This window comes from Onychostruthus taczanowskii, unplaced genomic scaffold (genome assembly GCF_017590055.1).
Source record: "Onychostruthus taczanowskii isolate IOZ18803 unplaced genomic scaffold, ASM1759005v1 scaffold1, whole genome shotgun sequence".
Classification (NCBI taxonomy): Eukaryota; Metazoa; Chordata; class Aves; order Passeriformes; family Passeridae; genus Onychostruthus; species Onychostruthus taczanowskii.
The window spans coordinates 17,514,155-17,541,864 of NW_024496525.1; the positions used below are offsets into that span (position 1 = coordinate 17,514,155).

The window sequence follows — 27,710 nt, forward strand, 5'->3', positions numbered from 1 at the left end:
ATTTTCTTGTGCACTTTGCCAGTTCTTTTTAATTTATAGAGTAAACTATTAATTAGACCTTTCATCAGTCACCAGAAGTCTACTAATACAACTAGTTAAGTTAACAACATAGTCTTTTTAACAATTAGGGCAATACTTTTTTCAATAAACTGAATCTTCCATTGAATTAACCAAGAAATGATCTTCAGCTTAGAGTAAATAAATGTCACTGGACATTGAAAAATGTCTTCAAAATATTAAACATAATTTCCTAAAATTGTGAAGCATATTGAATCAAGGAAACTGCAGGTAAAGGTTGTAGATAGAATACCAGATATTTACATCCCTCTGAACTGCAGTTAGCATTCTCCAGTTAAGCTATGAAGTGATTTTTTGCCATTCTCTAACTCCAAACATATCCTCAGTTTAGGCCACAGAATTTCATTCAAAGTTTCCCCTTAGTCTAAAATCACTTGGCTTTCTTCAGAGCACTCCTACAATAACATTATACAGCCACTGTAACCTCTCTGAGAAAAAACAGTCCACAGAACAAGAGAGGAAACTGTCTTAAACAAGAGACTGCTTACAAAATCTACAAAGTAAAAGGCATATATATAAGATATACACTCTGACTTTTCAAAAATTATTCACCACAAGTAAAACATACTTTCTGGCAACAGTGGTCACTCTGATACGTCTCTGTCCACTGGAATGCTGGTACTGAGTCACAAACTGGATTGCACCACGTCCTCCTTGAGGAATGGGAGCATTGTGCTAAGTACAAAAGGGAAAGAAAATGAAAGAGAATCTCAAGATTTTACAGTATAATTTGAAAATGTATAACTAATTACCAGAAAATTGTAACATTCTTTCCAACAGGCAGCCCAAGTTATATTAACTCATTGTCTGGTGCTTTTGTTATGTTGAGTACCTTTATAATCAACTTGGAGATTGTTCAGGGATGTTAGAAGCAGCTGCTGGCTTCACCAGATATCCTTCAAGCAACCAATGCCCCCTCCTCACACATGCCCCTAAAGATACTACATTTTCCAAGGGGGGCCTTACAATTCCTGGTTTCATCACATTCTATTTGAACACCATATGACTCACTGGAATTACAACATAAGAAAACTGATACTAGTCTAAAATATTGATCAGTGGATCTCCAATAGCACTGTCAAACAAAGATTGGAATCCGGGAGTAAACTGAAATTTCAAAACGCTGCTCAGTGAAAATACAGGTTTATATGCTATATAAACAATTTGAAAGAGAAGAAGAGTTGAAATCAACTATTACACTAAATAATGAGGTCAGTTTTAGAGCTACTAATAAAATGAGCCAAACATAAATACACAATAAGTAAAATCAAAACCTGGCTAATGTAAGTTCAAGTTTTCAAACCTTTGCATAGATAACAAACTATGAAATACAGCATACTAAATATACAGAAACTACAGTCAGCTCAGTTCCCGAGCTGCTTCTTGGAATAAGAAATGGTATGAGAATGAATACCACACTTGCTCCTCATATTTTCATCCTCTTTTCCCTGAGGGAAATAGGAAATCAGACTATTTGTCCTTCACGCATTTCAATGAAACCAATCTTTGCTTGCAAATAGCGAGCAATAAATTAAAATGTAACACTATGTAGTAATTACCTTGTAATTAAAACATCAGAGAAATACTGAAAAGCACTTTTAAATACACAGATTACAGCATTTCCACATAATGCAATTAAAATACATTCAATAAGTAACACATTGAAATAAAAAAAAATTAAGAGATTATGAACTCAAACCAAAATTTGTAGAGTTCTTTAGTGCTTATTATCACACACAAGAAGATTAGCCCATCATTAGCAGTTACTGTCCACCTCTAACTTTGACAACACAAAATGGCAACATCATTTTTATCCCTGTTACTGTGCTTGGGGGAATCACATAAAAATACAAGCTATGACAGTCATATAAAGTAAGATTACTGTGTTTGGTAGACAATTAGACAAATATTTATTACCTGGTTTACCACCTCAAAGTAAAGTGCAAGTGTTGTAGTAGGATTAAGACCACAAATCTTCCATTGACAAGTGCCTCCTGTTCCAATCTCCTGCAGAAAGATTTTGTAATACTTTTATAAACAAGAAGTATTTCCTGGTTTGTGAAATACAGCATCTAGCCATACAGGTCACTGTTTGCAACTACTCTCACCAGCTTTCCCCCCTGCTAACTCTGTCACCTTCTCAGACAAATACTGCTGCAAAGCAACTGCAGTGCTGGATGTAGGAATAATAGTAATAATAAAAAAGATTGTTGTTTTAAATAATTAATATATTACAAAGATCAGAAGCTGGCATTAGAAAAAGACTGAAAAAGCAAGTCAGAAACAGGAAAACACCAGATTTCGCTCAAGCAGAGGCAAAAAGCACATGCAAGTGGAATGATTATTCTAAGGTGCAGCAGTAAAACTTTAAGTAATAGCTTACACACTGTATTTTATTTGGTTACACAGTCTCTAGTAACTAACAGGGTAACTGTACACAGACAGCAATGTATTTCAACTAACAATTCCCTTTTGGCATCAAAGGAACATAAATATCCAGCAAAACCAATTAAAGTAAGCCATCATCTATAATGGACACAGGGAAAACAAATAAAACTTCTAAAGAAAACTATGCTGGCAATATTGTCACTGTGCCTGTATTCACTTGAAAGCATTATGGCTAGAGGACTTGTCCAGTTACCACTGAAATCAGCGCAAGCACTCTCATTGTTTTCATAGTCATTTTTAATTCAGATAATTTCAGCAAAAAGGGGTTTGTAATAAAAATTAATCATGATGTAACTGCAAAGCAACAGACAACCTCACAAACGAATTTCCATTACCTCCTATGAAATAGACATGTAGCTTAAATAAGGATATGTACCTTTAATTTATTTTTGGGGGTTTTAACGTTTATTGCAATGTATTCAATGGAATGAGAAAAAATCTGTACCAAATCATCAAGAAAAAAAAATGCTGGTTATATTGAATTTTTTATATTCATAAAGATGCAGTTATAAATACAAGGAAAATATAAGGAATAAAAGTGCTTGATTAAAGCAGGCCATTTGTGAGCATTTTCATACTGGGAAGTGCTCTATTATGCAGATTGTCAGGAACAGAAGTGAGACTTCTCAAATATAAGACATTTTGGTCACTTGCAGGAGTTGTTTTTTTATTGGAATCACAAGTTAATATTATCTGATAAGAAAATAAGTGATTATTTAAGTCTAATATAATTTAAAGTTATTACTTCACAAGCCTGCAATAGCTGGATCTTTCAATCAATTAATTAAGTGTGCATTTGGTGAAACAGCTACAGAAATGGGATGACAGAGTTCAGATAAAAGGGATGTTTCCAATCTTGTGTCTTCCTGTTCTGTCAAATCTTTAAAAAAATGTATTTTTATGGTTCACTTTGGATAAAAGGACACAGCTCTGATTTTAATACTAAAGCAGCTAACTCATTTTCTACTTGGTTTCTGCTACATCATCATATTACTTTTGTGTAATAATTTTAAAGCAACTAAATCTAAATAATCTAAACAAGTGGACAAATCTAAACAAGTAACAAGGGATCTGCAAGGTCTAATACAATAGAATCTGACCTAGCAATGAATGTAAGCTTGCATGTATTTAATTTGAAATCCGTAATAAGTGACCACTTTGTTCCATTTATGGAAGTTTCAGACTCTCTTCAAATCCAGAAATCTTAAGTCTTATTTTTCCATAGTAGGACATTTACCTTTATTTTCAGCAAAGTTTACTTACATTTTCTGAGACACAAGGTCCCTTAGAGTTGAGGGAGACACAGGGTCCAATTGCTCCAGAAATCTTTACTTCTCTTGAAGTCTTCATATTTCAAATAAAAATATACATTAACACGCCATACTAAAGAATTCAGTCTCATTTTATTGTTAGATAATTAAAATCTCAAGCATACTGCATTACTGATACCTTTGGGAAAGGTTATAATAATGCTTGATACATCTGGAGATACTTTTCACATGCTCAGTTTCTACACTTAATTATGTTTATTTGCTGTACTAATTAGTATATCTTAACAGCATGAACATAAATTAAAATATGGAGAAAAGCTGCTTGATTTATAAACACAGGAGCCTAGAAAGTATACAGGGTAATGTTTCCTTTCTAATGAAAGGATTAAAATATTCAAAGGTAAGATTAAAACTGAAGACTTTGTACTGTAAGATAAGCCGACACACACCTGATAAAGAATTTCTACTCCATGTCCTAAACATATTTAGCTAAATTAGTTATTTATGTTCTACCAATGTCACCTTCCTCTTTGAAGTGATCTGTAAATCCCTCTAGAACCGGGGCTCCCTTTTTACATTTTCTGGGATCTTTCAACAAAATTCACATCAATATGTATATGAAAAAAAAAGAGGGTTCAACTATTTGTCCTATTAGTAAAAATTTAAAGAGAATTTTACCAAAAATAAAAATATTGTTCTACAACATGGGATTGAAACATTTTTCAAGAAATATCAAGGAAGGCAGTCCCTGAAGCTACAGCATATTCAGCTCTAAGCTTATCACAATGATGGAGGCAAAAAACAACACTGTCAAGATGCCAGAATGGATTCTGCTAAGGATGGAAAGTGAAAGAAAATTTGTACATAGAGAAACTGACTTCCCTAAAACAAACCACTGAGATCAAAATCTAAACATTCACATTGAATGCAAGGTGAGAAGAACTACCATTATACCTAAGTCACATTTACGGAATCCCAGAACTACAGAAAGATAGCTAGGACTATGTACAGGCCCAACTTAATATATCTGTTTAGTATGTTCCTAAACATTCCTTAAAAGGGCACAGATTCCAGTTTGTAGCCATCCTATTCCATTGTTTCACTAACAGACTGCATTTTTGTATGCTTACCTTTATTTCTAATGTGCCACCAAATCCCATCTTAAATTGTCCTTGCATATCTTTAGTGAATACTCTCTGAAAAGTTTGTTTGAATAATGATGTATTGAAAGAGTCTCCCATTACCATGTAGCCTCTAGACAACAACACAAAAACCCATGAGTTGAGGTAAATTATGTATAGAGCTAATTTTTATGAGAGACTAAAACTAAAGACAATTCACTGTGAGACATATTTTTACCTTATTAAAATAGACTAATGTTAAATTAGTATTTTGCTACAATGTTAAGGATGAAAGTTTGAAGTGAGCTTCTTGCCCTATGCATCTTAAGATCATTATAGTATGTAACAAAATCTTTCACTGGGAAAATACTGTGGACTTTGAAAACAAAAGATGTCTCAAGACCCTGTCATACAAAGTCTTTACTTCTGATAGTTATTATTCCATACTGTAGTATTTTGTGTAGTTCATTCATTACTTCAGGGTTAAATCTATGCTCAAGAAGCACGATTTAGTTTCATGCTTAGTGATGTTCTGTGGATGTAACTGCAACAGTTGCCACTTGTCCTAAAATATCATACCCCACCTTTAGAAAATATTAATGGGAGATATTATTTTCAGTCATCAAAAATGTTAATTAAAACATTTTATTAAAATATGTCAATAGGTCAAACATTACAGCCAAAAGAAATTTCCAGGTGGATACTAAAAAATAGAAGAAAATAAATATGGATAGAATCAGAAATTCCTCCCTGTATGCAGGATAGCCAAAACCAAAATAGAAGAGCTGTAGGAGAAATAAACAAATTATACATTCAGGCTACAGAAATAGGGTGAGTCAGAGGAACAGACAGAAAGAACAAAACAGTATAAACAAAAACACAACTCAAGTTTGATGCAGAAAAGGAACAGGTGCCAAATATGCAGGTAAAATCAAATTTAAACATAAATATCCTAAACAGTGAAAGCTCCCAAGCTAAGGCTATACCACAGCTCCAAAGAGAAGCAGTGATTTGCATGGCCAAGCTGGCCTGAAACTCAGGAGCTGTACCTGATAGTCATCTAAACCACTAGCTGAACCTATAAACAACAATATATAAAAGAATGGCATAAACAAGACAGAAAGAATAACAGAGGGTTTTATACCACTCTGAAAAACAAGAAAAATATGAACAGGTCCTTATCTTTACTGAAACCTGCCACTTACACAGATACACAAGGAAAAACAGAAACAGTGTATCTGATAAACTACTTGTTTGAAAGATATCCATGTCATTCAAGCCTCAAAAACATCACATTAAAAGAAAGAAGCAAACCCGCTTCTGATTAAACCCAAAATTGTGGTGACAAATCTGCCAGAGGCCAAGATATTCTAAAATTCCAGTACAAATGCAGCCATCATTTACGCTTTTGTTTTTTTAATAGCAGAATTGTTTGCAAGTTCTTCCTGTTTAACAATTTTAAACTTCATCTTTATTTACTACAAAAAACCAAACAGACACATACCCAGTGTAGTTGGGACAACACTTCATCTCCAGCAGACCAGTCTGATCCAATGCACATGCATAGATGTCAATAACATGACCATTTGTTGCAGCTCGATTAGCCAGGGCTTCAAAATGCTAAATACAAGATGAAAATACAGTTCATATCAATTTACAATGTGAACTCTCCTCATCTGCGCATTAAATCCTAAGATCACAATATTTTTTCTAAAACAATATTATTAGATTCTATTTGCATAAAACTATATTTTTCCTAAAGTTAATAAGACTGGAGTTTTCAACACTTGGGGGGGTTTTTCCTGGTCAGCTGAGAGCTTGACTCCCACTAAAGAGAACAGTGGCTGCTACTTAAGCTAGAAAATTAGTTTGACCATCTTCCTTTTAAACACTGTGTTTAGTGCTAGATCCAGAACGGAACTGAATTTACTGTTCTAATCTCAAGTGCCTGCAACTGAGCTAATTGTTTAAGCTCCCATTAAAATCAGTCAAGATCACTTCCAACAGGTTTTGGATGCAGTTCACCAACCCAAAGCTACATTTTAAATTAAATTAGATACGACTAAACTCTACAGCCTAATCCTTCCCCAACTACAGAGACAGTTTTGAGCACCTGTCTCAGAAGCACCAGCCTTATAACACTAGATATACCATTTGGTCACATAAATTTCTTAATTAAACCAAATAACCTTAATGTGAGCTATACAAGTCCTAACTCAATATACTGAAATTTCTAAAGAAATTCTTGAGACACACCACTATTCAGAGCCTGGTGAACAAAACCACACAATTCCCACCTCTTTATACATTTGCTATTACTAACAGCATTTTACAGTGCCCGCCAATTTAAATGTTTACTTACTAGGAATATATATGAGATCCCATGACCATCTCTTACCTTAGTACCCTTTTTAACATATTTTGCATTGTCTTTTTCAATGTCATGCCATGATCTTATAGGTAACTTCAGTTCATCCCCTACAACCATGCCAGGTCCCTGCGTCGCTGGTCCTCCAATGAACATCATTATGCGTGCACCAGTATTAGGGAAAGTGCACTGCAGGAAATAAAAGGCAAATAAAACTTTTGGGTTTTGCTACAAATTGAACAAAAGAATTAGACATGTGGGTATTTATCACACTGATAGGATTGTAACAATAACACCACTTTTTCACTCCCAGAAGTTAAATCTGCCAGTAATTCAAAAGCCTCAATTTAGCCTTACTAAAGTATGTAAATGTCTATGAAATTCTAAGCATGTATGGGATGACATCCACCAGAATCATCCTACAAATCTAATACACATCAATTAGTAAGGTTTTTACACATTGATTGTGGAAGCTTTTCTGCAAGAAAATTATCTAGCTGTAGTATAACACAGCTGTAGCTAAAGCTCTTACCTCAAGGAGCCCAACAGCTATAGATAGGGCCACTCCAGAAGAACGTAAGGGCCGCTTTCCTTGTGGAACAGGCCAAGGATCCCGTTGCAGTTCACCCAAAAGATCAGTGAGATTCATATCAATCTTCTGCACTGGTTGCAAAAATCTATAAACAAATAAATGGAAGTAGTTTAGATTTAAATTATTAAATAAAAATTTTATCAATTGCTCACTAGCAATATATTAGACATATATTTGCGATGTGTAATTCTAGATTCTGGTCTGAATCCAGACCAGTGTCTCTGCTTCATCAAAATAAAGCAGTTTGCAATTACTACACACACACTTAGCTTAAGAAGTTGAGCAAAGAGCACACAAAACTGAAACTATCAGACTTACAGATACCACCACTATCCAGAAAGAGCCCTACCTAGCCAGGTGATGACCCATGAATTTCAAAAAGAAACACGTTTCCCTACTTCACTGACAATCAAAGACCAGGAGAAAAATTAACATAGTACGATCTCTTTCATGCTGCTGCAAACAGTCTACATATGCAGCTAATTTTTAGAGGGCAGAGACAGCAAAACTGTCTTTCAATAATTTCATAAATTTCTTCTATGTCACAGTGAAATACACAGGAAAATCAAACACCAGCCCGTGGTTTCCAAATGAGAGACCAAAGGGGAGGAACAGAAGAGGGGAAAAAAAAGGAAGGTACAACTGGATATCTGCATAAGGGGCACTAAAGCATCTATTAACACTTTCCAGCACACCAATAAACAGAAAAATCATTATTATTAATGTATCTATAATGTGCCTCTCAGAGCATGTCCAAAAATCATCCAGATAATATTACTATTACGAATTAAGTCAATTCTTCCCAGTACAAACTGTAGGAAAGAACAGTCTACTAGTAAATTTGTGCCTGACCAAGAAGTTTGGCTGTCAGTTTATTGTTTTAATGGTCATAAAACCTAGATTTTCCAATACAAAAGTGGAGTCAAGGTACATGTTTTAAGATGTTTAAAGTAGATTACCTGTTAGAAGGTGGTGGCTGCTGCACCTGAGGACCCCGACCGACTTGTGCAACAGCTACTTTTGTAAGCCCCAGCATTTCCTGTAATGAAATAAATAAGATTTCATTACAAAATTTGTTTACAGTTTATTTCACCATTAGCATCTTAATAATTTCTTTTTTTTCTTCTGTTCATTACCTGAAGCTGTTTTGCAGAGAGGTCCTTTGTTCCTCTGAAGACATAACTTTTGGAAATTCCTTCACAGCCAAGCTCATGAACTTGCACCATTCGGCCAAAGGTAATGAGACCTACTAATGCTGTTGGTGGCAGGAGACTGAGGGACATTTGCATGGATTCCTTCAGAGCTTGCAAGTCTTCATCTTCCATGCATGTATCCACAACATAAAGAAATATCAACGGCATCTGAGGACCGCGCTTTGAGAAACAAAATTAGAATCATATGAAAAACAACTCTTGCAATATTTAAAGGATCAAAAATGAACAAGTAAGACACATCTCGTAAAAGTTTTCATTTTAGTCACACCAGTAATGTCAATGTTCCATCTAACTTAACTGTCTCTCAACTAGTAATCAGGATCCAGGAAAAAAACCCCACCAAAATGAACTCCGTACAAAAATTAAATGCTTACAACAGAAGAAAAGAAAAAATCCTTTCAGGATATCAGGTAATTTTGAAGCATGAGCCAATTATATACGTCTTTTACAATACAATGACCTTTTATTGCTCCAAGTGTTAACAGTCATATAACTATTCACAATTATAAAAGATTCTAGCCTGATGACAGTCCATGGTATTTCACCTCCTAATTTTACTCTAGAGATTATCTGTACTTTTTATTCTATCTAAACTAATTTTGCTATACTGTAAGCAAACATTCCATTTACTGTGCATTACAGGAGTTGGTAAAAAGTAGATTCTGTTCAGTATTCACTCTTCATTCAGATTATGATTTGCCTCACTGAGGTCTTACAAATTTTAATCCTCAAAAATTAATCTGGAAGTTAAAAATTTGAAATTGCAAATATTTGCAATTTAGACATTTAAGTCCATTTTTTATTTCTATTCAAGTAACCTCTACCCTGAAAAAGGATGAAATTAAAATTCAAGCACCTGAAATGAATATGTATTAGCTGTTGTCTCTAAACCAGAACTACTCATCATTCAAATGCAAACATAAATTCAAATGATTAATGAGAGGTGAATGAACAGTCAAATCTGAACTGAAATTACTTCAGCAAGCAACAGAGGCAAGCAGCCTCCTGACACAAACACAAATTAAATTCATTGTAAAGAAACAGGCCTAATGGAAGTATCACCTTTAGAGGAGAACTCTCTTTTTCTTTTGAAACCAGTCATATAAGTCATCCTAACACTCTTATAAAATGCTTTATTTTTCCAACTGATTGCATCAATGTTCAATCTATTAACAAGCACATAAATACTCAGTCACTAAATAGAGTGAAGAAGCCAAACTGAAATTTATTCTTTTTGTATATTGCAGGGTGTTAGATGTTCAATATTCTATTTAATGATTTTACCTGTACTACATATTCAATGCTGGAGAATTGAGGTAAAAGTTCAGCTGGCTGATTCATTTCAGATATGCCAGCGTAAGTAGGAGGAAACTGCAAATAAAAACACAGAAATTAAATGTAAATTAAAGACTACAAATTCTACAATGGAAAAAAAACCCCAGACCTTTTTAAACAAGTATTCACTATTGCTGTTATGGAAAAAAATCTCAACGCAATGTCTCAAGATACTATTGCACACTCCTGCTCTTACTGTCAATTTCAGTTTGCAACTGTAATTTGAAAAATCAAGGTTTCTATTTCACCTCGTAAAGAATATTTTCTATATACTGAACATTTCATTTTCTTACCTGGTTTCTCTGATAACAAAAGTTGCAAGCCCAGAGCTTTGCTCGATAATCCACTTGGCTATAAAAATAAAACAGGAAAAGTTTACATAGCATGAACAATTCATTTTCCTCCACTGTCCCTAGAATACATGTCTTTAGAACTTTAAAAAACACACTGACTTTAAAAAGGTTCTTTCAAATATACTTTCTCCTAAATACTCACATTACAAACAGAAAATAAGTGGAGCCTTATACAGATGTATCAGGCAAATTATTGTGTTTAGGGAGAAATAATGGTTTTCAGGAAAAAGACGCAAATAAGAAAATTAAAACTACAGACTCAGCACCTATTTTAGAGCCTTTCTCCATGGTTTTAGCATATCTTTTAAACTCTCCCTTCCTTTCAATTTTTCATCTTTTTCTGCCTCTATCTATTAGCTGTCAGAGTGTGGGACTAGCCCGAATATACTTTATGCCCTAAAAAAACAGGTTCCAACATGACAGCCATCTCTGTAACAAAAACAACATTGCTTTCAAATGATGAGTCTACCTCCTTTTGTCTACATTTTTATTAGTATTCAGACAGGTAAAATAAAAAATGCAAATCCTATATTCACCCCACAGAGATGTCTTAAAGTCCTAATCACTTCTTAAGGTAAAGTCACCTTAATAGTTCTCAATGTACACTTCTTGCTATTACATCTTCTCTGTCTACAAGAGCAAAAACATTTTTCAAATATCATTGAATCTTCAGACAAGTCCCAGCATGCTGTAAACAAAACGCAGATGTATTGCTCTCTAATTATCTTCACCAGTTACAGAGGCTGCAAATTACCTAGCCCAAAGTGCCACAAAGGCTTCAAGTCTCCTCAGACTGAGCCTTTAACCACCCTTCCAGGAGAAAAAAAAAATCCAGTCATTACTAGCACATACAACACAGGAAAAATGTACACAGTTCACTATAATGTCAGTATCTGTCTGACCCTTTACAACTTTATCTTGTCATTGTTTTTCTTCCAGCCCTCAATAAAAGATAATGCTTCTGACAAAGTTAACTAAGTCTGACTCCCAGTATAACCAGCCACTGCGGCTGCTTAATACTGAAACACAATTTTACGTCTGCTTTGAAGCTGTCTTTTCTCCCAAGCAGGGACAAGTCATTCATAACATTAAATTTATTCTACAGGTTCTCTGACATCATGTCTAATCTCTATCAAACAGGACCCTTCCCTTGCCTATTGAACTCCAACCTAGAAATCATTCTGCTTCTTTTCCATACTTCTATGACAGCAATGACATATGAAACCCCTCCTCTGCTTGCAACCCAAACTTACCCATGACTAGTCCACAATGATTTGAGCTTGTGCCAACATCACCCTTAAGCTTAAACAGCTTTCTAACCTCTTTCATGCCTACTTCTGATGTTCTATATCCATCATCTGTTTTGGTTAACTAAAACAGATAACCTGCTTGGGTCCACAGATGAACTAATATCAGTAATAAACGTAGTTTATTTCACTTGGAAATTAAACTATATCAGGGTCCAACAGTTCAAAAGATACAGTATTGTAACTTTTTACCCAAGTCACTTTCTAGAGGCAAAATGCAAGAATATACTAAATCCCAAGATGTACAGTTGCAGAAAAATAACATACCTAATCAATACTAAGTACATTGAAATGACTCATTAAATGAAAGCTATGTTTTCAGTAAATATGTTACATATGCAAATCTATGTGCAGAACCTTCTAAGGCTTCTAAGTCTGCGCTGTATAATGATACTTGCACTTCCATACACCAGATCCTGTGCACAGTTCAGCCAGCACTGTCCTCAAGATTCTAAGGCAAAGAACTGGAACAATAACATGCTTTAAGTTTACCATAAGGGATTCAGAACAGCTCGGCACGTGGTCCTACTGCACAACACTGGCTCATACTGAATGGGAGGCAAGTCCGGCCGTTCTTTCAGGGGCGTGAAGAGGGCAGCCACCGGCACTACCATTCTTGTAGCTTCAAGACGACTTGAAGGCCAAACATTCCAGCTGAATCTAACTCCATCTCTGTCCTCATTCTGCTGGATGAACTCCAGGAAGGTTGTCATGGTCAACTTCTCTCTAACACTAAAATAAAAAGATACCCATCAGCAGAATGTTGACACGCAAAGACTTTTAGCTACTAAACGCTGAACGCAGGTAGTAACAGTCACACACTCAAACACTGTAACTGAGTTACAGTCAATAAATCACTGAGTAGAGCTTCTTAAATCCTAAAAGCAATGTGCAGAATTCTAAGGAGAAAGAAAATACTGCTGTATAATTTTTTTAAGAGTTTCAACCATATTTTTGGTATCTCATGATGCAGCCTACATGCAAACATAAAGGAATAACAACATGACATTCCACAGGAGCACATTCCTACAGCAATGCTAGAAAGTAACTTTGTAAGAAATACAAGTGCCATATTCCAATATATTATGTACCAAGAAGCACTTTTCAACAATTCTTTGAATTCAAATTTACCATTTTGGCCATTGACTTAAGGCTTTCAAAATGTTCTGCTATGATTACTCAGAAGCTGGAAAACTGGGGAGCACAGACACATCTGAAAAGGTACCTATGAACATCTGGTAAAGTCACCAAAGAGCACTCCCACCTCCAATCCCAAACTCTCTCAGCTATATACACACTGTTCCAGAGTATCTGCTGCAGGCTACACAGTACCTTTTATAGAACATACAGCACAGGCTTTTCCAGGAACTAGGATATCTAAACTCACACTCCCTAATAATTAAGGATTTCCTGTAAAAGCCCACATGAACCACCTAAAGGGAAGTAGAAATACTCCTAGGTCTCAATTTATACTGTAACAAGTTAATGAACAGCTATTATAAATGCTGGAACCCTCCTGAACTGGAATTTAAATCAGGAGTTCTCCCAAGCACATTGACATTCTTAGTTCTGACCTTACATACATTACAGCAGACTTACAAAAACTCTCAATTTATCAAAACCTACTTCTATCTATCAAAATTATAATGGCATCGCACCCTTAGTTTCTACGACAGCTAAAAACTTTTCAAGTTATTTTAAATAATAGCCCAACTTAACACTTTTATTCTAATTGTAACTTTTAAGAAAACAGATTAACAAAACACATAAAGCAAAGGGAAGTGCTGCATTTCACAGTTAATATCCTTAAGAAACAATCAAGTACAAATATTTTAATGGGCACATCTTACTAATATTAGGAGCAAATCTGCTCCTATCTAAACACATCATGGCAATTACAACACAGGGAGCATGAGGGACTTTGGCATAAGAGCATTTCCACCATTGCTTTTACTCAAATTTCTGCAAAGCAAGGGAACAAAACTGAGCAAAAGAGAGAGTATCTGGAAGTTGTAATGACTACAGAAAAATCAGAGACAGAAATTAACTCAGCTAAGAGAGGAAAGAATAGCCTGGCATTTGAAGAGGATATAGAATTTAAGAAATTTTTCTCCTAATAAATCAAAATCCATCCATGTTTTGTAAAAAAGTTGAAAAATGGGGTATTAATACAAGAATCTGCACAATGCAACTATCTCCACTATAACCACAAATTGAATAATCTCTCCATTTAAAAATTATTTCCTGAGAAGACAGAGAAAATTGCAACTTAAGGCTATTTCAGCCATTCACTGGCTGCAACTATAGACTCACAAAATCCAGCTCCAAATACTGCAACGTGTCACACTTTCTATCCTGGACTTCAAAGCATTTTCTCCTCATTTTGCTCTAGCTGTGTTTGAAATGGCTGCACAAGGATATTACTTTTACCACCCAGTTATTGCTCCTTAAAGGGCAATGTACAAACACCAGTGTGCAGTGACTAACCACATGCACATAGATACACAAACGACTTGCTGGATTTACTGAATTAAATACTGTTATTTTCTATAAAGTATGGATTTCCTGTTCAGAAGGCAAAAGTAGCTAATAAGTTCTCCACCACCTTCTCTTCTATCCTTTTCTTCCTGTTCAAGAGCCAATAATGCTTACCTATTTCATCATTCATCAAATACAGAACTCTCGGTCTGACAAGTTACATTCAGTGCCATTGTTACAGCTATGCAGACACTTTTTCTGAGATAGGTGTGGAGATGCATAATGCGGGATTGCATTATACAAGAACAGCAAACCCTCCTGGCCTACAGGCTACACACCAAATTTCGGACACCTCAATGCCATAAAATACACACTGCCCACCTCAGAAAACTTCAGAGCAGGGATTTTCAGAACAGCTGAATAGCAACAGTTCCCACTTTGTGGTGTCACTGCTTTACCTTTGCTGCAGATTAGGATATCCAGAAAAAAACAGAAGCCCTTTCTGGTTTACTTCCTCCCTCCCACTGCTATGGCTGAATGTACCTCGCAACCCCACACCATGACAATCTCAACTGTGTGTCACAAAAGAAGCAACATTTGAATTGCACTGAGAGCCACTGGTTGAATGTCAGCATCTTTAAATGTTTACACACCACAGATAAATATGTCCCAATATAGAATATCCCCAAAATAATATCCCCTAATCCCTGCACACATACACAAAATCAAAACATTTTTCTCTACAGCATTGTAAGAGTTCCAGCATAGATAGATCAAAGTCCCTCATAGCACCCTGTGTTTAACTACCACTAAATGAGCACAGTTCACTGGACACTTTTCTTACAACACACCTATTCTCTCAGTTTATTAGGCACTAACAACCTGGTAAAAGAGATTAATAATAAACCCTTAATTAATTTTTTATGCTCAAATTACATACCAGATACAAATATATTTCAGTTCCAAGAAGGAACAAAAATACACGAGCAGAATGGTTTAAATAGTTATCTAAAACAAATCGCTGACATTTTCACCACTCAATCGCAGTCATCCTCCAAATCTGCTCCCCCAGACTTCTCACTGAAAACTTTTTTTTAAACAACCACGGTATGTGATAACCCACCTAGATTAAAAAAGCAACACAATCAAACGCAGCAGGGCCTGTATCTCTTGTAGTTTTACCTACACTGGAAGGCACCCTCGTCAGTGGCACAGCGGCATAGCTACAGCGGAGCTCCGGGACAGGGCACCACAGGCGCTGCCGGAGTGCCGCCCTTTACCCCCGGCCGTGGAAAGGCCGTGCCCCGCCGGCCCTACCCGAGCGCCGGCAGCCCCGGCCGAGCTGGGGGCTGCCGGGGGCCGCTCGCCCAGCCCCGGCCCGGCGGGCTCTCCCCGCCGCACGGGAGGCCGCGGGCAGTGCTGATCAGGGGCCGGCGGTAGCCCCGGACACTCAGGCCGCCGGGGGCCCCGAGAGCAGTTTCGGGCAGCCGGAGATCCCCCACTGCCATGGAGGGGACGCGTGGAGCTCCCACCACGCTCGCTCCAGGGCCGGCAGCCGTGCGGGGCCCCGCGGCCCGCGGTGCCCCCCGTGCCTCCCGTGGCAGGGAGAGAGACTACCGCCTCTCCTCCCCGCGGCACCCCAGCTCCGCCGGCTCGGGCTCCCCGCGCCCTGCGCTGCCCCCTCAGCGCTGCCGTGCCCGCTCACCCGCGTCCCGGCCGCCGCCGCCGCCGCTCCGGCTGTGCTCGCTCTCCCCGCCCGCCCGCTCGCAGCCGCCCCGGCGCTGCCGACGCATCAACATGGCTGATGGGAGAGTCCGCCACGTCAAGGGGCAGAGAGCGGGGGCGGGCTGAGCTCCGCCGCTCCCCCGCCCCCGGGGCAGCCCGCCGGCCTGCCCGGCCAGCGCAGCGGGGCTGGCCTCAGCCGTCCCACAGCTCCGGCTGTCGCTCGGCCGCCGTGACAGCTCCTGCTCGCGTGTGTGCGTGTTCGCTACTCTGTTCGGCGTTCTTCTGAAGGTCGGTCGTCTGCATCTCGATCCCAAATCCATTCAGGAAAAAAGGCATCCCGAGCACCGGGGGCAGTTCTGCCGTCTCGGCTCCGCCGTGCTGCGCCTGTGCCCGCGGTACCGGGGCTGCAGCTGCGCTGCGCTGACCGCTGCTGCGCTGTCCGGCACGGAATTCCTCGGGAGCGGAACAGCCGGGCTTCCCGCAGTCCTTGAGCTCACCCTGCTTGTTCCCATCTTCCACCATGTGTACTTAAGGCAACTTTTTAATCTGGAAGATTGTTTACATGTTTCTTCTGAGTGCCTAGGGAAAAAATATATATATATATTGAAATTATGTTCCTGAGGATTTTAGCCTGAAACAATCCTTTATCTTGTTAGTGTGGTCAGGTTTTTTTCCCCTCACTCAAGTTACAGGGACTGTTCAGTTTCAGGAATTGTTTTTAACAAGCCTGTCATAAAAGGCCAGAACAGTAACCTCTGCTTTCCTGAGATGTCTTAGTGCAATTAATCCAGACATGGAAGAGGACTGAAAAACATTCTGCTGACTACCATATTCTCCCTCCCTCATTGCAACTCGGAAAACATTCTGGGACCACCAAGCAAATACAAATTACTAGAACAACCTTAGCCTCTTTTCTTATATGTCAAACGTGATTATGATAGAATTTCTTTGCCATTACTATCTCCAGTAAGGTTTACCAGTCCTCTTCAGACTAAAAACATGAACAGTTAAGCAACAGCGGAATTTACAGGAGGGATTTTAAATTTTCTTGTCCACAAATCTCACTGCCGTTTGTGGGAGTATTAAACAAGAGCTTGTCCATGACATGTACCATCCTCACTCTGAACTCAAAAGCAAAAAAGGAAAAGAAGACAAACCCACAAACTGCACAATACTGTGAACTTCAAACAGATGCACAGAAAGTGACTCGGGGTTGTAATTTCAAAAGCATTCAAATACCTTGTGAAACAATTTCAGAAAAAAGAGGCAAGTCCTGAAGTTTAAACTGCAGGATGAACTCCGTAAATAGGAGAAAAAGAGGCAGCTGACATTTAAATATACTCAAAGGGCAAGAAGGGAAAACAGCAAAGTATACTACTCTGAAAGTTCACTACAAATAAAATATATTCAGTACTTTTAGTTAATCTTCAGCACAATTAATTTTCACTCCGTAAGAACTCAATCCAATGCTCTAAACTTAAAGTCATGCAGCTGTTATGATGGTGTGAACCACAGAGAAAATCAAGGAGAAAGAAAAGAAGTAGAAAATAGGTATAAACTCATTTACTCATTATAAGAAAATACTTTGTTAGCTCTCTATATTCATATCTAGAATGTAGATTTGAAAGCATTTTAATTTTTCATAATGCAGAATTTATGTTACTTTGTTTTGTTTTGGTTTGTTTTTTTACTCAATGGGACATGTCCATTAATGCAGCTCACCCTTTCTTGGGAAAAGTACTCTTCCTTAATGCCTAAGCAGTTGAGAAGAAATAGATACATTTCCAGTTTCATTTTCCTCTTTCTCCACTGAGTCATATTTGCTAGTCATTGCATCAGCATTGTTGATAAGACACGTTAGGAATAATTTTATTACCTGTGGAAGACTATCTGCAATAATTAAAAATATGTTGCTTTGCTTAACAAGTATCAATAGTAAGTTCCAGAAAAAGTAATCTAAAGATAGAAAGTATATTTAAAGTGTATTTATATCTGTGGATTCTCTTTCTGTTCATAGTTCTGGACTTTACTGCGAACAGGAAAAATAAGTTCTGAATATTACTAAAGTATTAGAAAAGAACTTTATATAGCTGGACTCACCAAAGTTTTTGTCTTGATCATCAGTCAACCTTCCCAGAATTATCAGTGTAGGCTTAAGTAGGCAGGTTTTATTTCTAGTGGCGACTGCAATTGTTGCATACTCAACTAGGATATTAGATCCGGGTTTCAGGGAAAAAAAAAAAAAAACTCCCTGGTACACGTAGGTGCTTTTGGAAACACCTTAAAACAAACAAAAGCCATTGGAGAGGAGGAGTTAAGGTAGATGTTTATTTAGAAGTACTGAAATACAGACTTGCAAGGGATTTAAAGAAAAATTTTTATTTTTTTGAACTTATGTCCGAAGTATCTAAAACTACTGTGAAATATTAGATCTAAATAGACTTTGCATGCAGAACTATATACTGATGGACATTTTGTGTAACAGGAATTTCATAATACACAATGTCAATGATTGCAACATCATTCTTCTGCTCCCTATTTTATCTGGGAAACAATGCCCCCTTGTGCAAATGCTGCCTTGCTCTCTGCCATGTGGATGCTCCCACATGATAGCCTTCAGAAAAACTCACACAGCAACAACTGACCCTTCCAGAATGGGAACTCTGTAAATTTATAATCAACTTCTGTGTAAGTGACTTTAACCACCGATCTCAAAGCATTTCAAGGAAGGGACAAATATTATGAGTACTGGGTGTTCACAGGTAAAATAAGAGCGTAGTAATGGGTGAGCTTTAAAGAACCTTTGTCAAAAACTTCAGTCTATTAGAATAATGGCACAGAGCCTAATGAAAGAAGTTATTAAAGGTTTACACCTATTCATCACAAAAATAGGCCTAGTCTGATGGGCGGTGAATTGGCAAACCCCTTTCTGCCACTGCTCTTTGGCCGTATTTCCTTTATTCCCCTCCGGCGCTTTCCAGGGCAGCCACGACGCCCGAGCAGCCCGCGGCCCAGCAGCGCGCAGGGCCGAGGCTCCGGCCCGGCCCGCCGCTCTCGCGAGAGTTGCGGCAGGCGAGCGGGCCGTGCCGCCGGGGCGGCGCGGCCATGGAGCCGGGCCTGGAGGAGCTGATGCCGCGGCTGCTGCCCGTGGGCGACTGTGACCTGGCCGAGGACTTCGATCCCACCGTGCCTCCCAGGACGCCGCAGGAGTATCTGAAGCGCGTCCAGTGAGTGGCGGGGCGGTCGGGCCGGGCCCGTCAGCTCTCCGCGAGAGCGGCGCGGCAGCCGGTGCTGCCCGGGCCGGGCTCCGTGTCCGGGCGCGCCGGGGCGGCCGTGGGGTGCTGCCCGTGGCCGGCACGGGCGGTGTTTTACACACCTGCAGGAGGGGCGGGTACCGATCTCTTCCCTCTCGTGACCGGCCACACGGCTCGAGGAAACGACACGAAGCGGTGTCGAGGGAGGTTTAGGCTGGATGTCAGGAAAAGGTTCTTCACCCACAGGTGGCTGAGCGCTGGAACAGGCTCCCCAGGGCAGCGGGCACAGAACCAGGCATGGCAGAGCTCGAGAAACATTTGGACAGCGCCCTCAAGCACAGGGTGTGATTTCTGGGCTGTCCTGTGCGCGGAGTTGGACCAGTATGATCTTGACTGGTCCCTCCATGGTTTTATGAGTATTTCAGAGACATACGGTATATATCGACCTGTTACAGGAAGAAAAAATGCAGCCCACTTGATTCTGTTTTGTAGGATTGAAGCAGCTCGATGTCCTGACGTGGTCGTGGCACAAATAGATCCCAGAAAATTGAAAAAGAAGCCGACAGTAAACATTTCAGTAAGATTGAGAGTTTTTACACGTTTTGAGACGAAAAAAAGGGGGGGAAGATGTTACTATAATGATGTTTTTATTAATTTGGGGGAGTCATTGACATAATAGCACTGCTAGATTCGAAAAGCATCCACAGAATTAAATATCTGTGTGTGAAGAAACCCCTGCTCAACTGCTGGGTAACAGTAGTTTTTAGTTTGAAAGACTGCTTTTAGTCAGTTTGATTAAATTGAAAATCCCCATACTATTTGATATGCAGCAGATTATTTTACTGTCTGAGGAAATCCAATGTTGCATTAAATCTTACAATTATTTAATCATAAAACCTGCATAAATTTTAGAAGAAAAACATATCCATACCTGTCTTTGGGTTTAAGTCTATATCTAGCATAAGGGTAGTAAGTGCAGCTAAGCTTTATTAAAGATAGATGAAATTCTAGCACCACTTCTTTCCTTTTGGAAAGAATCTTTTATTGGAACTTCTCCTTACTGTTGAAGCAGATTTTTCTATTGTTGCATTGCCCTGCCAGCTTGGTTTTTTAAGCTACTTTCAAATAGTTTGCCTTCCTACAATGACAATGATGTAATCTGAGATTTCACTACTAGATTTCTCAAAGAAAGTTTCTAATACTGATATGACTTTGTAACTTCTGTAGCCATTCTCTTCATTTGTCTCATTTGTAATGATATTCTTAAACACTTGTAGAAAGATTTTGTTTAATAACCCTTTCATGCTAGTATTTAAAGCAGTTATATCTACTTAACTATCAAACCTAATTTTCTAGATGGTTTTATAATCTTCTGTCTTCCTCAGCTTACTATCTTGACAGGTAGAATGCCTAAGATTGATACTATCTGTCCCAGATAAGGAAACAGCATCCTGCTTTTTATGAGCAGGGAGATCAAAGCAGAACAATTGCTGAAAGGAAGACCTTAAGTAATTATTTGACAATGTATTTTGAACACTTAGTTTTCCTTCTTATCTACCTATAAAAAGAGTTAAACAAAAAAAAATTGTCTAAACCAAAATCTTAACTCAGCCTTGGATATGGTCATGAAATTACCTTTCTTAGATGAAGATTTCAAGGATATTATTTACCTAACAGTAAACATTTACTGATTCTGTTGTTCTTAAGGATTCTTCTTATAAACCTCCCTTACATTATAATTATTGCCAGTGTTTTCTCAGATTTCTGGATGTCAGCCTGCTCCTGAAGGATACTCTCCAACGCTCAAGTGGCAGCAGCAGCAAGTGGCCAATTTCTCAGCTGTTCGTCAGGTACAAGATAGTCTGTGAGGGTCTTGCACGGTCTGGATAGAACATATCTATGCTTTACAGGGGATAACTTCATGTCTAGCATAGAAGTGTTCTGATTTTGTAGAAGGATAGATGTTTATAGGTATGAGTTTTAAGCTCTTGAAAGCTAGTTGAGGGTATACTGTGTGGCTTTTAAACCTCTGATAAAACTCTTGAGAGTCACGTTTAAGAAATTCTCCTTCAACAAAAATATGTCCATATTTAGATTAAATTATATAATGTAGTTGAGGAAGGACAAAAAGCCCAGTGATGTTATGCAGTTACATTAAAACACAGTGCTAGCAGGAAATGTTCTGCAGAACTCAACCTCAACGTGAACTAAGAACCAAGTGGATTCTAACCCATCAGGAGACTGATAAATTCCATTCATACAATCCATTTAGGAACACCTGTTGACAGAGGTGGCAACCCATTATGAGGAGACTTACTGATTTGGTAAAATGTATTTGTAAGGTTGTAGAGTTAGCACAGACTTTAATCTTTCCTGATATATTTGCACCCTTGAAGTAACACAACAAGAACAGAAAATTAAGCAGTCTCAAAGGGTAAAGGTTCTAAGTTCAGCTAAGCTTTACTAAAGTTTTAAACTGAAGGATGGTTGATTTAGATTAGATATAAGGAAGAATTTTTTTACAATGAGGGTGGTGAAACACCAGCACAGGTTGCCCAGAGAAGGATGCCCCATCCTTTAAAACACTGAAGGTCAGATTGGATGGGGTTCTGAGCCTGATCTAGTTGAAGATGGCCCTGCCCATGGAAGAAGGGTTTGACTTGATGGCCTGTGAAGGTCCCTTCCAACCCAAATCTATGATTCTTCTATTCTGTATGCACATTTCAAACAGGGTAAATGGAAAATATAATAAAAATGTAGGTAGAGGTCATTTGTGACTCCAGTGCTGCAGACAGCGTGTTTACAGTGCATTGATGCTGCATTGTAGGAGTACGAGGTGTGACCAGCTATGATGTGCTCTAGCACTGAACTCTGCATGAGCTCATGTACCATGTTTTTTTCAGGGAGGAAAATTTAGTGAAGGAGATCTGTACTACTGCATCTACATTGTAAACAGTTAACTGAGCTACCCCTGTTTCTGGGATCACATTGCATCCTGTATATTAGGCATAGTCTAAGGTTTTAGTGGAACTAAGGAGACTGACATCTAAAGGCTTATTCACTGAATAGGTATTTCTTTTATGCTCAAATCAATTGTCTTATCTGTGCCAGAATTAACACTGTGAAATATGAGACTATCCTAAAAAGTATTTAAAACAAAAAAAAAACCACCAGAATTCACTTGTTCAACCACTGCATCAGCTGCTGTTACTTTGAGTGTTTCAGTGGTCTTTTATATAGCTACAGGAACAATTGGAGTGGGAGACAAATTCCTTCTGCCACAGAACATTTACAGCTCTCTACAAGTTAAGCAGGCCAGTTTGTCTACACAGGATTCCTGCCAGGTAGAAGAAATGTGCTAAGAAAGCACACTTGCCTTCTTTCATACAATTCCGTAGACCTCTGATACAGATACAGACCACTGTTGGAAACAGGATATTGGCTTTATGTGTGCTTTTGGATTAAATCTAAGTAGGCTTTTTCTTAAGATTGTTCTAACGAGTCTAGAAGACTGTTAAAGCTTACTACATCAGCTTAACCTTATGTAATAGACTTCAAAATGCCTTCAGCTTTAACATTACTTCCAAAATCCCAGCATGAAATTCTTAATTAAATTTCTGCTAAGAGGCATGGGAATTATTTAGTCAGTTGTGCTGGCTATATATCTACTGATTTATAGAAAGTCATAAAATATACTTTTCATGCATTTTAAGAATAATGAAGAGCCCTTGTGGCAAGGATAAAACATCTGCAGAGTTAACTGAGATTTGACTTTGTTTTAATTACTCAGAGCCTGAACAAGCACAGGAATCACTGGCGGTCACAACATTTGGACAGCAATGTTACTATGGTGAGTAGAATTCGTAACAGTGCTCTGTGGTTTGTTTTCCCAGTTATGGAATCCACAGTTAATCTTGCTTTATACTTGCATGCAACACTTCTAAGTCTTTTCTCCAGTGTCTTCAAGACACAGTATTACACAGTTTTCATTTATTTTTATTTACTTCAGCCAAAATCGGAGGATGAAGAAGGCTGGAAGAAGTTCTGCCTTGGGGAAAGAGTATACTCAGAAATGGATGCACTATCTGATAATGAAAATTTCGGAATTGATTACTTGAAGGTGAGTATAGGACTTCTAGTTAGTTTTCAGCATCTATTTTCTAGACTAACTGCCGGAAACAATCCTACTGTTTATTACCACTTTGTGCCAAATAGAAAGTAGGCTCTGGTGAGCCCAGAAAGTCCCATGTACATTCTTTTTATGCAGAAACCAAGTGAAACAGGAATTAAGTCTGTGTCTTCTGTCAAAATTTGAAGAGTTCCTTCATCTCTTATCAGCTAAAGTCATTATTTTGTTCTCACTGAACTGGATGGAAGCTTTCTTCATAGTCTGCTTTAGTGTTTTGTTGCATAGTGATATGTGGTTACCCTCCTTATATGTGACACCCTACAATCATTTTCTTTTCTACATCACTTTGAAAAACCAAAACTTTAACAAGTAACAGTAGAAGCAAGCTGCTCTGATACTGGACGTTTAACTTTCTTGAAGATACTTTTTTAATAAATTTTAAAGCTCAGAACAGACTTTCAAATCACTAGAAGTGTCTGAACATCAAATTAAAATCTTAGTGTGTTCTAAATTAGAACAAAGATGTTTGTGATAATGTTTACATTTTCAAACTTGTTTTTTTTCAGGTGGGCTTTCCCCCTTTGCTAAGTATTGTAAGCAGGATGAATCAGGTAAGCCTACCTCTTAGAATCATATAGTGACATTGTCTAAATCATTGTTTCTCATGTTCTGTGGCAGAAGGCTTACATATTTTTCTTTGCCTAGAAAATTGCTCATTACAAATTCTATTAATTGTACACTCAGAAGAAAAATATGTATTTATATTCACATTCAGCTACAAATAACTTTACGAGCAAAGATTTTTCATTTCAAGACTAGTCCTGAAATTATTTTGTTATTGTAGTTTCTCTATAGCACATTTAATGTTTGAATTCTTGCTGAATATCCCAATAGGTGCTTTACAATGTTTTTAAATTTCTCATTTAGTGTTTTAAGTGCAGTCCTTCCATTTGATTGTGAACTTTTATGTACATTGCAAGGGTAGAAAAATCACTATCTTTCCTTTACTACTTTTCCCACTGCCACCATTATACAAAACCAACCAACCAACCAACCAATCAATCAATCAATTGGTGTGATGGTTCTTTCCTAAACTGTAGCTACTTATCCATAACTTTTCATTAACACAGACAAATAATTCATTTAATACAAAGTTATTTCCAAAATGTGGTACTTTAAAACTTATTTTACCCTTACATGTAACTTCAAACTGAAATAAATACTGTGGAGTAGAAATACTTTTTATATAATAAAATCCTTCAGGTAGAAGAGCAGCAAAACAAAACATTGCAGATACTATATTGTCTCTTTCTGTTCCTCTTTTGAAGGCAACAGTAACCAGTGTCTTAGAATACCTGATAAGCTGGTTTGGAGAGAAAAAATTTACTCCAGAACTGGTAATTTTTAATTTATTCTAACTACTTGCACATGAATGCATTAAACAAAGAATAAATTGTTTTCTATTATTTTAATTTTCTAAAGAGTTCTCTAAATGGTTGTGTCATATTGTTACTTTCAAAACATTATTGATTAGATACTGAGTATTCACATTTGTTTCTGGAAGGTTAAAATTAGAAAACTTAACAGATACAGACATAAAAAGTACTACTCAAACTCTTTGTAATACTCCCTTTGTATCACTTGCCCCACTAACTTCAGCCATGAGGCTTGGTATCAAGGTTTAGAAGAGAGATCACAGCAGCTTTGGTTCTGTCGGGATGCTGCACATTATTTACCAACACCTCCAGTTTAGTTTGGAGGTGCATTACAGTGTGCTGGCAAAGACACATTTAATCCTTCCACATGAAGCACAGACCAGAAAGCTTAGCTGCATTCATGTGGTGACAAATCAAACCTTCTAAGAACTCCTGATTGACAGGCTACATTGGCATGGAGCTTGGCCACAACTAGATTGACCAGCTGTGTAAGAGCACCATATCTACAGCAGACCTCAGTGGTCTCATCTCCTTCAGTACCACAAAGCAAAAGAGTAGTGAAAAATTAGATGATGCTTATTATAGTTTCACTGGTTTTTTTTCAGTCACTTAAAGACCTTTCATGTTCTGTCCTTTCCTGTAGAAGACTGTTTTCTTTTTAACCAGTACATATGTTGCAGAGAATGTACCCAGTGATTTTAGGTTAGGTCCCAGAATGAAGGCCACTAGACACTGTGATTAAATTATGAAGTTAGGCTGGTACCAGAAATTAGATTTGTAAGAATGCAGTAGCATTCAGAGATTAAAAACTCTTAAAAAAGGACATATTTTCACAGTGGTGCAAATCTTAAAGCAGATCTAAACACTAATTCCATAAAGATCTGAGTTCATGCATTCAGTCTTCAGGAATGTTTTTTCACAGATTGTGAAGTTAAACATTAATAGCCAAGTAATAATGTTTAGATATTAGTAAAGTAATCCTTCCTTCAGACTATAATAGCATCAGCTGTAATAATTTATATCTTGGCCAGCATTCAAAAAAATGCCAGGAAACCCTGTAGTGCTCACAAGAATCTTATCTAGAGACACAGAACTCTACCATGCAGTGTCTAATGTGGTTTTGAAAATTTAATTATTGCACATAGCACTTGAATGCAGTTTTGTTTTGCATCCTACACTTCAGTCCTGCTCTATATAATATGAATTGCTTGCATCTTCAAGGAAATGCTCAGAATTAAAACTTTGTTATTTGAACCTTCACAGGGTAGATGGCTTTATGCACTGTTGGCATGCCTTGAAAAACCTTTGCTACCTGAAGCTCACTCCCTTATTCGACAGCTGGCAAGACGATGTTCAGAAGTCAGGGCACTGGAGGTAAGATTTGATTTAATATAACTGTGCACAGGGCTTGGTGAATTTAGCAGGTAAGGAGGATCATTTTTCAGAAGTCTTAATAATTAATTTTTCACGTCTTAAGTTTGTTTGAGAATGAAGGGAAGACTACAAATACACATAACATGGCTTGTAACAGCTTCTCTATTTGACACAGGTAACAAAAGAATTGCTGTAATATTTCTCTCTTTTCCAGGAGAGCAAGAATGAAGAACAAATATCAGCTCTGAACTTGATAATCTGCTTAGTTAGTAGGTAATGCAACTTATACACCTCCACTGGTAATGCATGTCCAGCATAAACGTCTGATTATTTGTACTAACCTACATCCTTTTAAAAGTGAAAGTCAATAAAAGTACCCTGAGCCAATGCAGCAAATATACTTAGCTGAAAGGATTTAAGATATACCTAAAAGTATGCTTATTCCTGTCTTCAGATGAGCCCCCTGAACCATGAAGCCATAATTATGATAGAAACACTAAAAGATGAGCTAGAAAGCAATGGGTCAAACAACTTGAAGTAAGGAATATGTTGCATTGGAGGCTTCTTACCATATTCCACTTCCTTCCTAGGTACTTTGATCAACGTGACCTGGCTGACGAGCCTTCCTAGGCTGTTTTGAGAACATCCAGTATTTTGCATTGCCACAGTACAAACAGCATTATCAGAGTTAACAGCAAGACACTGCACTGTTCAGACCTGAAATATTACACAATCCCTTCAGAACACCCTCACACAAATGCATTTGGGACAGCTGTGAATAACTTCAGCTGAGTTGTCAGTGTCTCCAGTACCATCATCACCATCGTTGTCAAGTGGTAACTGAAGTGTCCAGCATCATCTCTCAAGCTCCTGTCTTTGACTACATTCTTGGTTAGAAATTTCTACAATCTGAGTAATCGATGGACACTGCTATTAGGTGAAGTCTGAGGTTACATTACAAATTATTATTCTTTTTCTAACAGACTTATTGGGGTCTTTTTTAATAAAGCTAAAGGATTTTAAAAGACTGTTCTGAAACACTGTGGGTTTTCTTACTCCCTATTGTTTAACGGCAGCCTTCCTGTAGAAATCCAGAGTTAGGGCTGAATGTGTTTTTGCAAGTTTTGGTGCCTGAATTCTAGCACTGCTTAGCAGTTCAGCTACAGAGCCAGCAAGTTACTGAAACAACTGTTTCAGTAAAACGTAAACATTACTGCTTTTTGAGTA

At 37.9% G+C, this 27,710-nt stretch overlaps 2 protein-coding genes across 2 annotated transcripts in view; one reads left to right on the top strand and one right to left on the bottom strand.

Annotated features, from left to right (window-relative positions):
- The window catches only part of SEC23A (SEC23 homolog A, COPII coat complex component), a 28,403-nt gene extending 11,986 nt beyond the window's left edge, over positions 1–16,417 (bottom strand). Inside the window, exons 1-13 of the mRNA XM_041399415.1 lie at positions 16,271–16,417; positions 12,580–12,819; positions 10,721–10,778; positions 10,377–10,463; positions 9,015–9,251; positions 8,838–8,917; positions 7,819–7,963; positions 7,317–7,475; positions 6,423–6,538; positions 4,928–5,051; positions 3,790–3,870; positions 1,996–2,085; positions 647–753 (exon numbers count right to left, since the gene is read on the bottom strand). Coding sequence (XP_041255349.1) covers positions 647–753; positions 1,996–2,085; positions 3,790–3,870; positions 4,928–5,051; positions 6,423–6,538; positions 7,317–7,475; positions 7,819–7,963; positions 8,838–8,917; positions 9,015–9,251; positions 10,377–10,463; positions 10,721–10,778; positions 12,580–12,800 — 1,505 coding nt within the window. The 5' untranslated portion in view covers positions 12,801–12,819; positions 16,271–16,417. The remainder of the gene's footprint in view (positions 1–646; positions 754–1,995; positions 2,086–3,789; positions 3,871–4,927; positions 5,052–6,422; positions 6,539–7,316; positions 7,476–7,818; positions 7,964–8,837; positions 8,918–9,014; positions 9,252–10,376; positions 10,464–10,720; positions 10,779–12,579; positions 12,820–16,270) is intronic.
- Positions 16,418–19,343: 2,926 nt separating this feature from the next.
- GEMIN2 (gem nuclear organelle associated protein 2) lies at positions 19,344–27,511 on the top strand. Its single transcript, XM_041399180.1, has 10 exons — positions 19,344–19,517; positions 20,037–20,121; positions 21,305–21,394; positions 23,335–23,394; positions 23,554–23,664; positions 24,240–24,284; positions 25,002–25,070; positions 26,373–26,483; positions 26,698–26,756; positions 27,074–27,511. Exons 1-10 carry the CDS (start codon positions 19,396–19,398, stop codon positions 27,111–27,113), a joined length of 792 nt encoding a protein of 263 aa, XP_041255114.1. The 5' UTR covers positions 19,344–19,395; the 3' UTR covers positions 27,114–27,511.
- The last annotated feature ends 199 nt before the right edge of the window (positions 27,512–27,710 follow it).